The sequence below is a fragment of the Sphaerodactylus townsendi genome, linkage group LG11 (genome assembly GCF_021028975.2).
Source record: "Sphaerodactylus townsendi isolate TG3544 linkage group LG11, MPM_Stown_v2.3, whole genome shotgun sequence".
Classification (NCBI taxonomy): Eukaryota; Metazoa; Chordata; class Lepidosauria; order Squamata; family Sphaerodactylidae; genus Sphaerodactylus; species Sphaerodactylus townsendi.
In genome coordinates, this window is record NC_059435.1 from 51,694,352 (window position 1) to 51,708,097 (window position 13,746).

The following is a 13,746-nucleotide window of genomic DNA, read 5'->3' on the forward strand; positions in this document are numbered from 1 at the left end:
TCCTGGGTCCCACATAGAATTAGATCTAGGATCACATCTCCCCTGGTTGGTTCTACAACCATCTGCTCTAAGCCACAGTCATTTAGCATATCCAGGAATGTTCTCTCCTTACTATGACCTGAACATGCATTTTCCAGTTTATATGGGGATAGTTAAAATCGCCCATTACCACGACATTTTTGCTTTTGTTGGCATCTCTAATTTCTTTTTCCATCTCAGAATCCTCTTGTGCGCTTTGGTCAGGGGGACGATAATATATTCCTAATGTTAAACTATGCTTCACCCCTGGTATTGATATCCACAGTGCTTCTGTAGAGGAATCAGCTCCCCCTGCATTGTCTATTTTATGTGACACTATGCTCTCTTTGATGTAGAGGGCCACCCCACCCCCAATACGCCCTGTCCTATCCTTCCTGTAGAGCCTGTAACCTGGGATAACAGCATCCCACTGGTTCTCTTCATTCCACCATGTCTCTGTGATGCCCACTATATCAATGTCCTCCTTCAAAACTCTGTACTCCAGCTCCCCCATTTTAGGTCGAACGCTTCAACTATTAGCATAGAGACACTTGTATACTCTGTCTCTGTCCCTAACCTGGGATTTATGTGTTTTGCCCTCTAGCCTTTTGTAGACACTATCACTTATCACATTGCTATGTTCCTCACTTGTATGTGGTTGATTTAAAAAAACCTCCTTCTCTGTCTGCATCCCCATGGACTCTGTATTCCGAACCGAAGTCACCTCAGCTCCTGTCGGCTTTCCCCCAGGAATCAGTTTAAAAGCTGTTCTGCCACCTTTTTAATGTTGAAAGGAGGAGGAAGTTCTTTTAAGCAGTCATAAGAGATTAACTATTAAAAAGTCTCCTTTATGCCAGGCTATTCTAAACTGTTTCAATATTAACCTGAATTCCATCTTGAGAACATTTTGCCGAAACCACAAATAGGAAGCCCCAAACCACTGGAATAAAGTAACACATGATTTCTAAATACATGCCACTCCAAGAATTGGTAGCCTATCTTAATTTTCCATCATTTAGGATAGAGGTGTTAAAACTCCTTTGTTACAATGGCCAGATATAACAGAAATGTGACATGGTTGGACCAAGCACTGGGGGAAGGTGTGCTTGCCTTGGCTGGCAAGCCCCCAGCAGACTCCCCAGTCCCAACTGGCACTGGGAGCATGACCACCTCAGATTGAGAGGGCTTATCAGACCTGTGAGCCAGCTGAAGCAAATGCACTCCTCACTACTGATCTGGTCTGGTGAGCCAGTGTGGATGGTTTGCCTCAGCTGGTTCTGGGGCAGAGGTGGGATCCAACCAGTTCTCACCACTTCTCTAGAAGTGGTTAGTAATTTTTTCTGAGTGCCGAGAAGGGGTTACTAAAGCAACCTCCCTGCCCAATAGGGACTGGAGGTGCGTGTGTGCGGCGGCCTCACTGTTTGAATCCCACCACCATCGGAACCTGTTATTAAAATTTTTGGATCCCACCACTGCTCTGGGGCCTGATAAACCCTCTCAAGGGGCCAGATACAGCCCCCGGGCTGCATGTTGGACGCCCCATGAGGACATGTAAAAGTTGGAATCAGATAACTGCAATTTAAGGCCTTTTTCTTTTGTCTTGTTAGTCTTCACATATGGTATATGAGATGTTATTTGCTTATTATATTTCTAAACATTTTGATTGGGGGGGTTATTTGATCTCTACCCCCTGCTACACTCTCTTCTATCATATACAGGCAGAGGGAGGAGGGAGGTGGCAGTGGTTGATTCCCATTCCTTTCATATGCATGAGTAAGAGGACTAGCCCCCCCCCCCCCCATGACAAACACAAAGAGAGGAAAAGGCTGAACTGCTCCTTCAGGTGGCAGCAGCAGAAGGTTCCTGGGTGCTCATCCTCATTACATGGGTAACTAGTTGGTGGTGATGGTACAAAGGAAGAATCAGAGCAACTAGAGAGTACTAGGAAATAGTGAGCATCCCACTGGCGAAAAGATCTGGGACAAGAGTAGCTCTCTCACTCCCAATGGGCAGAAACAGGGACTTGGAAGTTCCATTCCCCCTACCTCGGAATACAGCATCTCAGTAGAATGGTAAACCCAATGTCTGAAGAGATTCCTTCTTTGGAAAATCTAATGCATGTAGCCTGAATCAGTAACTCATGTTATTTATTGTATATGTCATCAACAAGAGATGGTTTTAAAATCTGAGTAAAACCCCCATTTTAAAAAGTGCTGGTTGATCTGATAGTTAGATAAATCTGGTGAAGAAATTTGGGACATGCAAGAATGAGGCAAACAGTGCATTTTTAGACAGAGTTACTCCATGCTAAGTCCACTGTAATCAATGTGCTCAGACTGCAGGAATTGTGTACAGCCTTGAGCTGGAAGTGGTATATCTTTCACCATAACCAAGCAATCATACTAATTAGACATCTAAGTAATCTCACTAAATCAGCAAGTAAACATAATCTGGATTAGCTGAGCCTATAAAACAAGTGATAAGAGATGCATAACATGAGTGTGTTTGCTGGCTGGAAGGCAGAATTTAAGAGGATTTCAACAGTTTCAATGAAGAAGCTGCATACAACCACATGAACCAAAAGCAAAATCCAAAAACAAGAAATACGTAACATATTTTAATAGGACCAGTCAAAATGACACAAAATAGAGCTCAAGCTTTCAAGTTCTCCAAAACTATTCATCAGGCTGACTGTTTTTCTCATTAAAAATGATGTTGCAGCCCGTAAGCCAAGTCTTAGAAGCAGCTGGTCTGAAATGCTGAACAGGTATACATACTGAAAATGGGATCAAGTTGCACTCTTGATTTTCAATCAGTCAGACACGTTCTACTAAAAAGAAAACCAAAGTTGACAGAATGATTCCTAAGAAGACTGAGAAAATTGAAGGAAATGAAGCAAAAGAGTTATGCTTATGGGATTTCCCATGAAAGGAGACAATATTATCCAAATTGGGTTCTCCTTATTTGTGGCATTATATTCTCCTGATAAAGCAAGACTTCTACTTGTTTCATTGTCAAACACAAATATGCATGCTTCATTGAATTTTATTAAATGCTTCATTGAATTTTATTAAATTGAAATCTTTCAAACACATTGTACTTAAAAAAAAATCTAAGGCCAGGATTTTAAAAATTGTTTTACTAACTCCAAAGCCTACTCTGACAGTGGTGTATAATTATGGTTGGATTTGGGGAAACATGTTGGAGACATGTATAATGTAGCTGCAAATATGCACAAAGGTTGCACATAACTTGAAGAGCCAGGGCCCTATCTGCATAAATACTTACACAGGAATAAAAATGTGAAAGATGGGAAAACAGGTTAGATGTGAATACAACACTAAAATAACTACCGTAATTTGCAAAATGCTTTATTTCTGTTTCTCCAATAAACATTTGAAATGGACAGTCAAGAACTTATTACTGAAATAGATCTAAACCACATAGTTATCTAATCAAGTTTCACTGGGAAAATATGGTTTGGTTTAATCAGAAATATACCGAAAACCACAGTATACTATCTGTGTTTTCCACACAGGAGCTAATTATAAAAGATGCAGACGCATGCAACACCAGTAGGGCTGCAGGAATCTCCAAGCCGTGCTTGTCAATCAACTAACAAACCATCAAGGTTCTTAAATATGAGGTGACTAGAATAGTCAAACTATGGTTTTAAAAGAATTTTTCTAGTTATTCAAGATTTTAAAAATAATATTTGATGCAGACCATTAAAAAAACTATTTCCTAAGATCCCATATACTGAGCTACAACCATCTATTTCTTGATAAAAAATAATAAACACTCAAAAAGGGAAGAGGAACATTTAATACTTGCTTGATGTATTTTTGAATATATCAAACAAGAATCATGGCATGGTTTGTTGTGGTTTGGACACCATAAGCTGCTCTGAGCTCCATTAGGAAGAAAGGGAGCTAATAAATGAACAAAATCAAATAAATAACCAACCAGAATTTAGCCAGGATTTTGAAGTCTTCAGTTTCTAAGACTCATAAAACAAGGAGGAGTGAGTGAATAAGTCTTGCTCACTCCAAGACCATGCATGTGGTTGTTAATGACTCTGGCTTGTCATGGCTATAGGGGATCACCAGGTATAGAAGGTCACCTGTGGAGAGATGGGTTGTCAGAAAAGGCAGGGGATGCCCAAGAGGCAGCCACATCTCACTACTTACCCAACAGCCATCTGTTTGCTATCTGGTCATTCCTAGAGGAGCCATTTGATACAAGAGGCAGTGAAGATCATGGAATCATGGGCACTTCCCAGGAATTTGACCAAGAGGTCTGTGATGATGCCATGGTAGTCACAGCCCAGGACAATCATCCGATACCCTTGTGGATCCTCACAAAGGGCTGTTGGAGCAAAGTTGGAGCAGTCCCCTATGCCCACAATGTTGGGGAAGTTACAGATGGCCTTGAATCCAGTGTATGTTGAAACAAGGTCCACCTCCTCTGTCACAAAGTGCACATGGTTGCAGAGGTTCGACCATACTGCATCCAGAAAATCAAGGAAGCAAGAAGTAGGCAGAATAGGAGACCTCCAGGATATCGTCCACAACCCACTGGAACGTTCCCACCACCAGAAAGTATAGGGACAGGAAGATCCTCTGAAGAACAGGGATTGCTTGGGGAGCCAGCAACTGACCTTGGAGACAGACCCTAACTTCCTTGCAAAGCCCATATAGGCCAGACCTGTCCAGATGGAACCAATCCGGGCAGGTGCTGGCCAAGAGTTGAAGGGTGCTGATTCTCTCCTTATATCAGCATGCATGGTTCCTGCAGTCAGCCAACCCCTGAACTCAGCTCTCTCCCTGTTTTGGCTTGGAAGAGGGCAAAGAATGCTAAATGCACAGATTGGCTCAGCCAATGCCTGATTTCAGTTCTGCAACTTGGAATTTTTTGGGTTCAGCTTTAAAACACCCTTTTTTAAAAAAGCTGGTATGGGGGGTTTCAGCTTTTTTGAAAATATCTAGGTATTTTATTTATTTATTTATTTATTTATTTATTTATTTATTTATTTATTTATTTTATAATTGATCTTGTATACCGCCCTTCCCCCAATTTATAGCTGAATATAATAAAAAGGGTGCAGACCCTTCGTGGGATGAAGATAAGTGAACTGATTGGTTTTAGCAGGCTACTTATTTTTTTACATCATGGGGAATGTAGGATAAATTCTCACCAATACTTCACTCTAAATAGAGTAACAACTTTGTTATCCTGAACTTAACTGGCATTGCCCAGAGGGATCCTGCCTCTCCCATCAACTTGCTTGCTGCCTCTAACCATCGCAGGGCTTCTGACAACCAGTGCTGTTAGAACAAAAGATTGCTGAAAGAGGTAACAGGATTACAAGCGTGTGGTGTGGCTTTATAAGCAAACAGATCAATCAAAGCTGTGAACAGCTATACAGCAAACCTATTTTTTAAAGGTACACACTCCGAATTAGACCACAGTTCTACAACTGCAGAACTTAATTGCAGTCATCAGTATGCCAGTATATCCATCTTTCTGTTAGACATTTTTTGTTGTAAACCATAAACTACAACTACAAGCCAATCAGGTTTTCAGTTTTGTTAATCAAAAGCTTACAGCCCAATCTTACGCCATACTAAGGAAGTCCTACTGAGTTCAAACGTTCTGGTCAGCAGCCAGCATGGGATTAATCTTTTTCTGGATTGTTAAAATACAGTTTTGTTTTCATGAAGTTTGGTTTCTTCCCAAAAAGCAAAGTTAACAAACAAAAGTCACTTCTTCCAAAAGAGGGGTCATAGAAAACTGTGTAGATGTGCAAATGAAGTAGTTAATGCTAAGTGACACATATTAAACATGAGGTGAGAGTTATCCAAGTTTTCTTCATCCTGATATGCAAACTTTCATATCCAAAAGTTCTCTTTACAGGTACAGCTTGCAAAAACAATGTATAATGGAAATTTCTAAATTAGATATTTAATTACAAGTGCTTCCAGTTTCATGCAGTGGTCCAGGGGGGACTTTCCTTCTGTAAAGCCAATCTGCTCTATTCCTATTGGCCCTGTTAGAATTCCTATTAGAATTAGCACTTGAGGGTGTCTCTTTTCCCTTCCCTAACTATTTCTTCTTTCCCTTTTCTAAAGGCCCTCATAGGCACTTCCCCTTTCCTGATCCATTGTCTCCTTCCCACCTACCAGCAATATACCTTTAGAGTGCTGTGTGGTTTCTGGGCTGTATGGCCATGTTCTAGCAGCATTCTCTCCTGACGTTTCGCCTGCATCTATGGCTGGCATCTTCAGAGGATCTGATGTAGGAAAGGAAAGCAAGTGGAGTATATATACTGTGAGGTCAATAGGTGAGGCCATCGGAATAGAAGTAGCTTGGCATGTGAGCAACAATGAAGTCTGTAGCATGTGAATCACAATGAATATAGCAAGGTGACTCGCATGCTACAGACTTCATTGTTACATGCCAAGCTACTTCTATTCCAATGGCCTCACCGATTGACCTCACAGTATATATACTCCACTTGCTTTCCTTTCCTACATCAGATCCTCTGAAGATGTCAGCCATAGATGCAGGCGAAACGTCAGGAGAGAATGCTGCTAGAACACAGCCATACAGCCTGGAAACTACATAGAACTCCAGTGATTCTGGCCGTGAAAGCCTTCAACAATACAATATGCCTTTAATTTGCCACATTTTCATCTTTCCCTCCTTCCCTGCCCTAGGCAGTCTCTACCTGGGAAAATTCTCACTATACCTTGCTAGCCACTGGGCCCAGTTGTGTGGTAGGAAACCTGCAAGAACTTGCAGGGAACACCATGGTTTTCCTGTAGTCCCTTCCCTACACTATTTCCTCACTCTTTCCTCCTAGCAGACCCATATTTTAAACTTTCTCTTCTTTTTTTCCTCATCTACCATCCAATCTACCTTTTATCTACCTCCTATCATCTGCTACATTTATTCTTTGTTTGCTGCTTATATAGAAGAAGAGGAAGAGGAAGAAGAAGAGTAGGAGTTTGGATTTATATCCCCCCTTTCTCTCCTGTAGGAGACTCAAAGGGGCTTACAAACTCCTTGCCCTTTCCCCCTCACAACAAATACCCTGTGAGGTAGGTGGGGCTGAAAGAGCTCCGAGAAGCTGTGACTAGCCCAAGGTCACCCAGCTGGCATGTGTGAGTGCACAGGCTAATCTGAATTTCCCAGATAAGCCTCCACAGCTCAGGCGGCAGAGCAGGAAATCAAACCCGGTTCCTCCAGATTAGAATGCACCTGCTCTTAACCACTACGCCAATACTCCATTTTTCTCCACAAGTAGTTCCTCTAAGTATACTTGAGTTCTGAACCTAAGCATTAGTAGAATCTAGAATATGTGCCATTTTCAGAGATGTTTACTTGGAAAAAAATTAGGGGAAAACCCTTTTTTCCTGCAAACAATGTGAGATGAAGACAATGTCATTTATTTGAACAGTAATCTAAAAATATCTGATAAAGCCATCTGCTCACAATGTCTACATGTGGTTTATAAACCAAAACAGGACAATTAGTCTCTTGTAATCTATGCTGAAAACAAATTACTATAGAGCTAGATAGCTTAAGTACCGGTAACTAGAAACAGGATTTAGAGATTTTTTAGCTCTAGGCCACTGGTTTGTGTAAAAAGTAACTGAGGATATGTTTTTAGACATATCCTTTGATCACAGGAATAATCTGTTCATGGTTTGTATTTTAAAGTACAGTATAAAAATCCACAGAACTCAGCTGGGACTATTAGGATCCAAAAGTTAAAATTTCCAATCACAGAATTACCATGGACTAGCTAACATATTCCACAGCTATGTAAGCAGTAGATTCCTATGAAGTAAGAATAATTTGCTTGCCGAAACTCATTCAAAGCTCTAAAGGCTGAACTCCCTTCGATAAAAACCAGGTATTCCTCTTTTAGAAATCTGCTTTCTTAGCATTTTTTTTTGCATTTATGTAAAATGTAAAAATTACATTGTTTAAAATATGATCAACCTTCATATCTATTCATTTTCAAAAAATGCAAACTGCCATGCTTGAAGGATGATCTATCCAATTACCAGTTAGCCAGCATCTATGTATTTGCGGCATTTCAGACCTCCACCATTATCTGCCGGTCAGCCCACTATACTTTGTACTCAGGAAACACCTCCCCAACCCCAACCCCCAAGATATAACTTTGGTCAATTTAGGTCAACACACAGCGATGGAGAAAGTTTTATTTCTCTTTACAGACGAGGAACCAGTTGTCTCTCATAAGGTTATTTGATTTAGTTGCACAGAAATTTGGATAAATGTGAATTTTATCAAGGCAGTCCTTCAAAATAATGTTATAGTATAGGATTAAATTCACAACATGAATGTTCTTAACAAGGATTACTTTTATTCTACAGCCTTGATTCCAAGTCACAAGTTGTTTTTCTGACATCTTTTCAGCCAGATTCCAGACAACCTTGAATGTTATTTTTCTTATTCAGTATGTTTAGTATTATGTTAAGATTCTGTGGGTTAGAGAAACTGTAAAATGTAACAGTGTTTGACTGCAGCCCAGTTTTATAGTATTTTATTGTTACTTTTTGTAACAGCCCTTGACCACACGCAACAAAATTGAACTGACCAGATAAACAGTTTTTCCTTCATCAGATTTCCATAACAATTGAGCAAATACTGCAACCTTCGATATTATATTGGATATAATGATTCTCCAATATCACTCCAGGGCTTGCAACCCCCTTTCTTTGTTCAAGTATCTACAAATAAGATTAGCATTTACACCTCTTCTTGAGTAGCTTTTGTTTAGTTCTGTACACGTATGCCATGTGCATAATCTTTGAAACCTAATTAAAATTGCCCATTCATTTTCAAGAATTTCACTGCTTCTGCAAAAAAGTGGGGAGGGGCGCTGAATAATAGAAGTAACTGCTACTGGTGGTTTGCTCTTGTCAGCAGCTGACTGTGTTAGTACAATCAGGGAAAGGAAACACACCTCTAAATCGGAATGAAGAACAAAGGAAAGGAGGCCAGTGGCCTGCTATCAGAAATCTTTGCTGCACATGTGGCAAGGAACAGAAGTCAGGAGACTATCTAGACTTGAAAAAAAGGAAAGCGGTTCATCAAAGGCTCCATTGTTAAGGCAGTCTTAAGAAGCAACTGCAGCATTCTTAATTAAACAGTACTTAATGCACTAACAGGAGAGAGATGTGAAAAAATCGGACCATTGATCCTATAGGTTAGCCAGCGGAGAAGAGAAGACTGCAAAATATAAAACAGCTAATGAGAAACACTTTTGCTGATATAACAGTACCAGTCATGCATTAAGCACGTTCACCAAATTTATCTATATATATTATCAGTTTCACAGTCCAAAACCACACGGAGATAGGCCCATATTGATTGGAAGTGCATTATATATACGATGATTATACAAACACAGGCCAGCACAATTAGTTGGGGGAGAGGGATCCAGAGCAAATCACACAGAGCAAACTGGCACCGCCATAATGCTGGTGAATGGTCCTGTATCAAGTTCCTATCTAAGCAGACATCTTAAGAAGCACAAGCTTCATAGTCTGCCATGTACAGCAATTAAAAACTATTGTTCATTGCTTACTGTTCCTTTTCAAATCAATGAGCAGGAACCACCCATAACCTCCAAAATAACCAAGAACATGCTGAGATCATGTTCTTCTTCAGAAAGACACCTTGCACAGCGGCCAACATAAAGGGCCGACATTGTACTCACTTATATTTATTGGAATTGTTTGGAAAACTTCAGAAAGCATTTAACATGTAAGTAATGTGATCCAAGGCAGGCTGTGACAGCGCTGCCAAGGGAGTGCTATGAATGCATGTAGAATCATGTCTAAATCTATATTTAGAGTTGCTGATCTATTAAGGAAAGAAAGCATGCCATTATTGCTTATATCCGGACATAAACAGCCTCATGATTTAGGTTACGTATCATGCTTTCTTCTAAGCATGCATAATGTATAGCAAAATTATCAAACATACTAAGATTAGTTGTTAGTAGCATAATAATCACAACGTATCTCCCTTTCTAATGTTAAAAAAGGTCTATTTTCCTAACCGTTGTATGCATTTAGACCTTCATTCACTTAAACATTTTTTTGAATTTGACTCCCAGAGAATAGGAAGAAATGTAAACAAGTCATTGAGGATTTTGTAGAGTTTCTCTTAGTTTATTTTGAAGATCTTTAGTCCAGTTTAAACCACAGTTTAGAAAACTGATGTGAAAGTTTGGTACTTAAAAACAGATTATTGAATGCATATTAATGTAGTTTCCTGACCTGTCCTAGCTCTGGTACTAAACGCTCAAACTGTTCTTTATACCATGTACTTTATTTATTTAGGAAATATCAGGGTCTTGCTCAGGGATGCAATTTGAGATTCACTGATTATCTGATTGTCGCTAAATCATGCCCTCTTGCCATTCAATGCTACTGCAATCATGAAATTAGAATAATTATTATTACATGGCAAGGATAGACACTATCAGGCTACAAAAATCAAAGTAGAAAAATGAGTGGTATTAACTATGTATTATAATACAGATGTCTAAACTTCAATGGCCATTTTTTTGGTTGCAAGCCATTTTGACAGCAGCAATGATTTAACAAAGGATTAACAGCGTACCACTCACCAAGCCTCTCATACACACACACTTTGTCATTCATACTCCTACATAGAATAACACACAGCCTTGAAAATTATGGATTATTTATTTATCAAATTTGTATGCTGTCCTATCCATGCTCAGGGTGGGTCCTCTTTTTGCTGTACCCCTAAATCCTTTGGAACTCTATCTCCCAGGGAAATCAGTCTGTTCCCTTAGAACTGTATACTACCCAGCTGTATTTTACAAGTTGTGGCATCAATAGATTTTATAGCCTACTGACAGGAGGTTCTAGTAATGCATAGCTTCTAGAACTAGCACTTCTAGAACAAGAGAGTGTCAGGTAGCAATGGACATACCAAAGAGCCCACAACCACTCTATAAAGGCTTTGCGGAAGATGCAATATTTAGAAAGAAGAGACAATGGTTATCCAATAGGAAAATGAAAGGAAAATGGTTCATATAGAAGATATTCATGATAAAAGATATAAAGATGTCAGTAAGACAAAAAGACAATGGGAAATATACAATCAGGGCAGATAGTTAAAATGTAAACAGTCGTCCCATTCTTTTTTCCCTTATTTGTTTCTCACCTATCTCTCCTCTTTTTGCTGTACCCCTAAATCCTCTGGAATTCTATCTCCCAGTGAAATCAGTCTGTCCCCTTTCGGCTGAGGTCTTCCAACAGTGGGTGAAGACTTTTTTTGTTTTGGTTGTTATTCCCTCAGTGATCTCTTCTCCCTCACCAATGCTTGAACTGCTGTTCAATAAAATGTATTGTCATGTTTTTAAAATTGTTAGCCAAATTGGTGGCCCTTGTGAGGACAAAAAGGAAGCATATTCATTCTGTAAAATAAATAAATAATGCCTGAGCAAACTTCTCTGTAATGAACAAGAAGCAAAGGTTCCTAAAACTCCACCTGAAGGCAATAGCCTGGTTGAAGATTTATTCTCATAGAAATTCAACATATAAATTTCAGCACCAAAAAGGAACATTGATAATGGAGGTGCCAAAAGCCTTTAGGCCAGTCCACCTTTAGGCCAGTATACCTTTACATCCACTTAACTCTGCATAAATTAACTGCTATCCAGTTTCAAATACGAATACATCTGAAGATAAAAATAACCATTCACTGGCTGATTGCTTCCTCCCTCTAAAATTACCAGCCCTTTCTGTTCTCACGATTCTATTAAGTGTGATAAATTGTCCACTCTCCAATATATCAAGGGCTGGCCTTTTGCTGAGTAATTGACAGCTTCGCTTACAGCCAGCTATACCAGCTCTATGGTGCTACATTATTTATAAGCACACTGTGAAGACAAATTTGCATTTGCATTCCTGCTTAATGCAGAGAAAGATCAAATCCTGCAAGACCACACACATCTAGTATGCATGAGAGCCCAATTTCAAACTCTGGATATGGTTGTCACTTAGAGAAGGTTGGGAGGAACCCATACACACCATCACACACAGAAGATCTCAGTGGCAGTTCCTGGACATTTTCAGTTAAAAGGATTTCAAGTAACAGATGCCGGAGAAACCCTCAGAAAGCTAATACCAGCCAAAAATACTGAACCAAAGGAGTGACTTCATGATTAGCAGTCATATTACAGTATTATTTACAAAGCTAAAAAAGGAATACAGATTATGGCGCACAGTGAGATCGTTGCAGAAAAAAAATTGCCACGCACTTATAAAAATATATATTTCTGTGTCTAATGACAACATTTAAATTATTTCTGTAATAACAAAAAATGTGCAGTTTCACTCACCAAATGGGGCACCTCAGAAACACAAAGGGACATACATATAATAAACACCTTTCATTCGGGATGAAGGGATACCAGAGAAACCAGATGTGCAAGCGTCATCCCTACATTACTTATTGCTATCATGTGCACATGGCGGGGAGGGGGCAGTATGCATTCCTGATACCCTTTGCATTCTCGTGTATGAAACTTCCAGGTCAATGTATGTGCGTGTGAGATCTGCAGCTTTCCTGCGCGGACGGATTCAGCAAGAGAAGACCCAGCCTCGTGCAAACCACTTGGCACCTGTGGCATTTTCAAGGCATGCGCTGCCTCTGTCCAGCAACAGCTGTCATAAGCCAATCACATTATCAAGCACACGTCTATAAAAGAGAATGGAGTTTGCAAATCTGCACCATGCAGCTTATATGTTTTTAAAGCGACCGAGGCTGGCCCGTTTTCTCATCCCGCAGCACGCACAAAGAGAGTGTCAAACAAAGAAAGCGCAGCACGGGAAAGATGCCAGGGCGCGCCTCGCCGGCACAATTGTCCCTGGAGCTTTAAAAATCAGCTTAACCGCCAGAAGGGGCAGGAGCAGACTTGATCTCCTCTCGCTCGTTAAACCCTGCCTGGCACTTTCTTTGCCCTTCCGCGACAGCGCCCAGGCCTGTCCCTCCTGCAGCCTCCACCTCTCTCCGTAGCCGCCCCGCCACCCACCGCCTCGGGTCCCTTACCTTGGCTTTGCCGGCCTCCAGCTTCTTCTGCCTCTCCTCGTCCTCCATGGACCCTGCGCAGAAAGACCACACCGTTAGCGAGCGCCGGGGTGCAAAGGGACAGCCGACCGCCCCGAGACGCGGGGAGAGACGGCGGGCTGCCACTCTCGCGCGCTCTTACGCGGCCCGGAGACTCCGTGGCGGACCCACCGGCGCCGCCATCTTCATCTCCACGTAAACATGCGGCCGGGGAAAGTGACGTCCGCGCCGCCGCCGCCTCCTTCTCCTCCTCCTCCTCTTGCTAAGCTGCCTCCAGCGCTCACCTCTACGCTTGCCCGGGTCTCGCCTGAGGTGGTGACCCCCCAAAAAGAGAAAAGATCCCCCTTAGTATGTGCTGTCCCACTTCCCCAATAGGGTGGAATGACTGACAGCTGCCTTGACGGTTTGTTAGTCGAGAAGTCAGATCTAAAAGTTGCAAGCGCCTCTGACCCTACACACAGTGTCTTTTCTTGAAAGAACTATCGCGATTTCTAGGATCACGGAGGAGGGCTTCTCAGTGAAAAGGGGTCCTCCAAACTCACCTTCAACTAAAAGTGAGCAGGTGAAAGAAAAGCATAG

At 41.1% G+C, this 13,746-nt stretch overlaps 1 protein-coding gene across 6 annotated transcripts in view; it reads right to left on the reverse strand.

Moving 5' to 3' along the window:
* Nucleotides 1-13,542, reverse strand: part of AKAP9 (A-kinase anchoring protein 9) — a 118,973-nt gene extending 105,431 nt beyond the window's left edge. For 5 of the 6 annotated variants that reach the window (XM_048510854.1, XM_048510852.1, XM_048510853.1 and 2 more), the window contains exon 1: nt 13,150-13,541. In XM_048510854.1, the coding sequence (XP_048366811.1) occupies nt 13,150-13,197 (48 nt within the window). In that variant the 5' untranslated portion in view covers nt 13,198-13,541. Of the gene's footprint in view, nt 1-13,149 lie in introns of all 6 variants that reach the window. The other variant, XM_048510855.1, reaches the window with a different exon arrangement.
* Nucleotides 13,543-13,746: the final 204 nt, after the last annotated feature.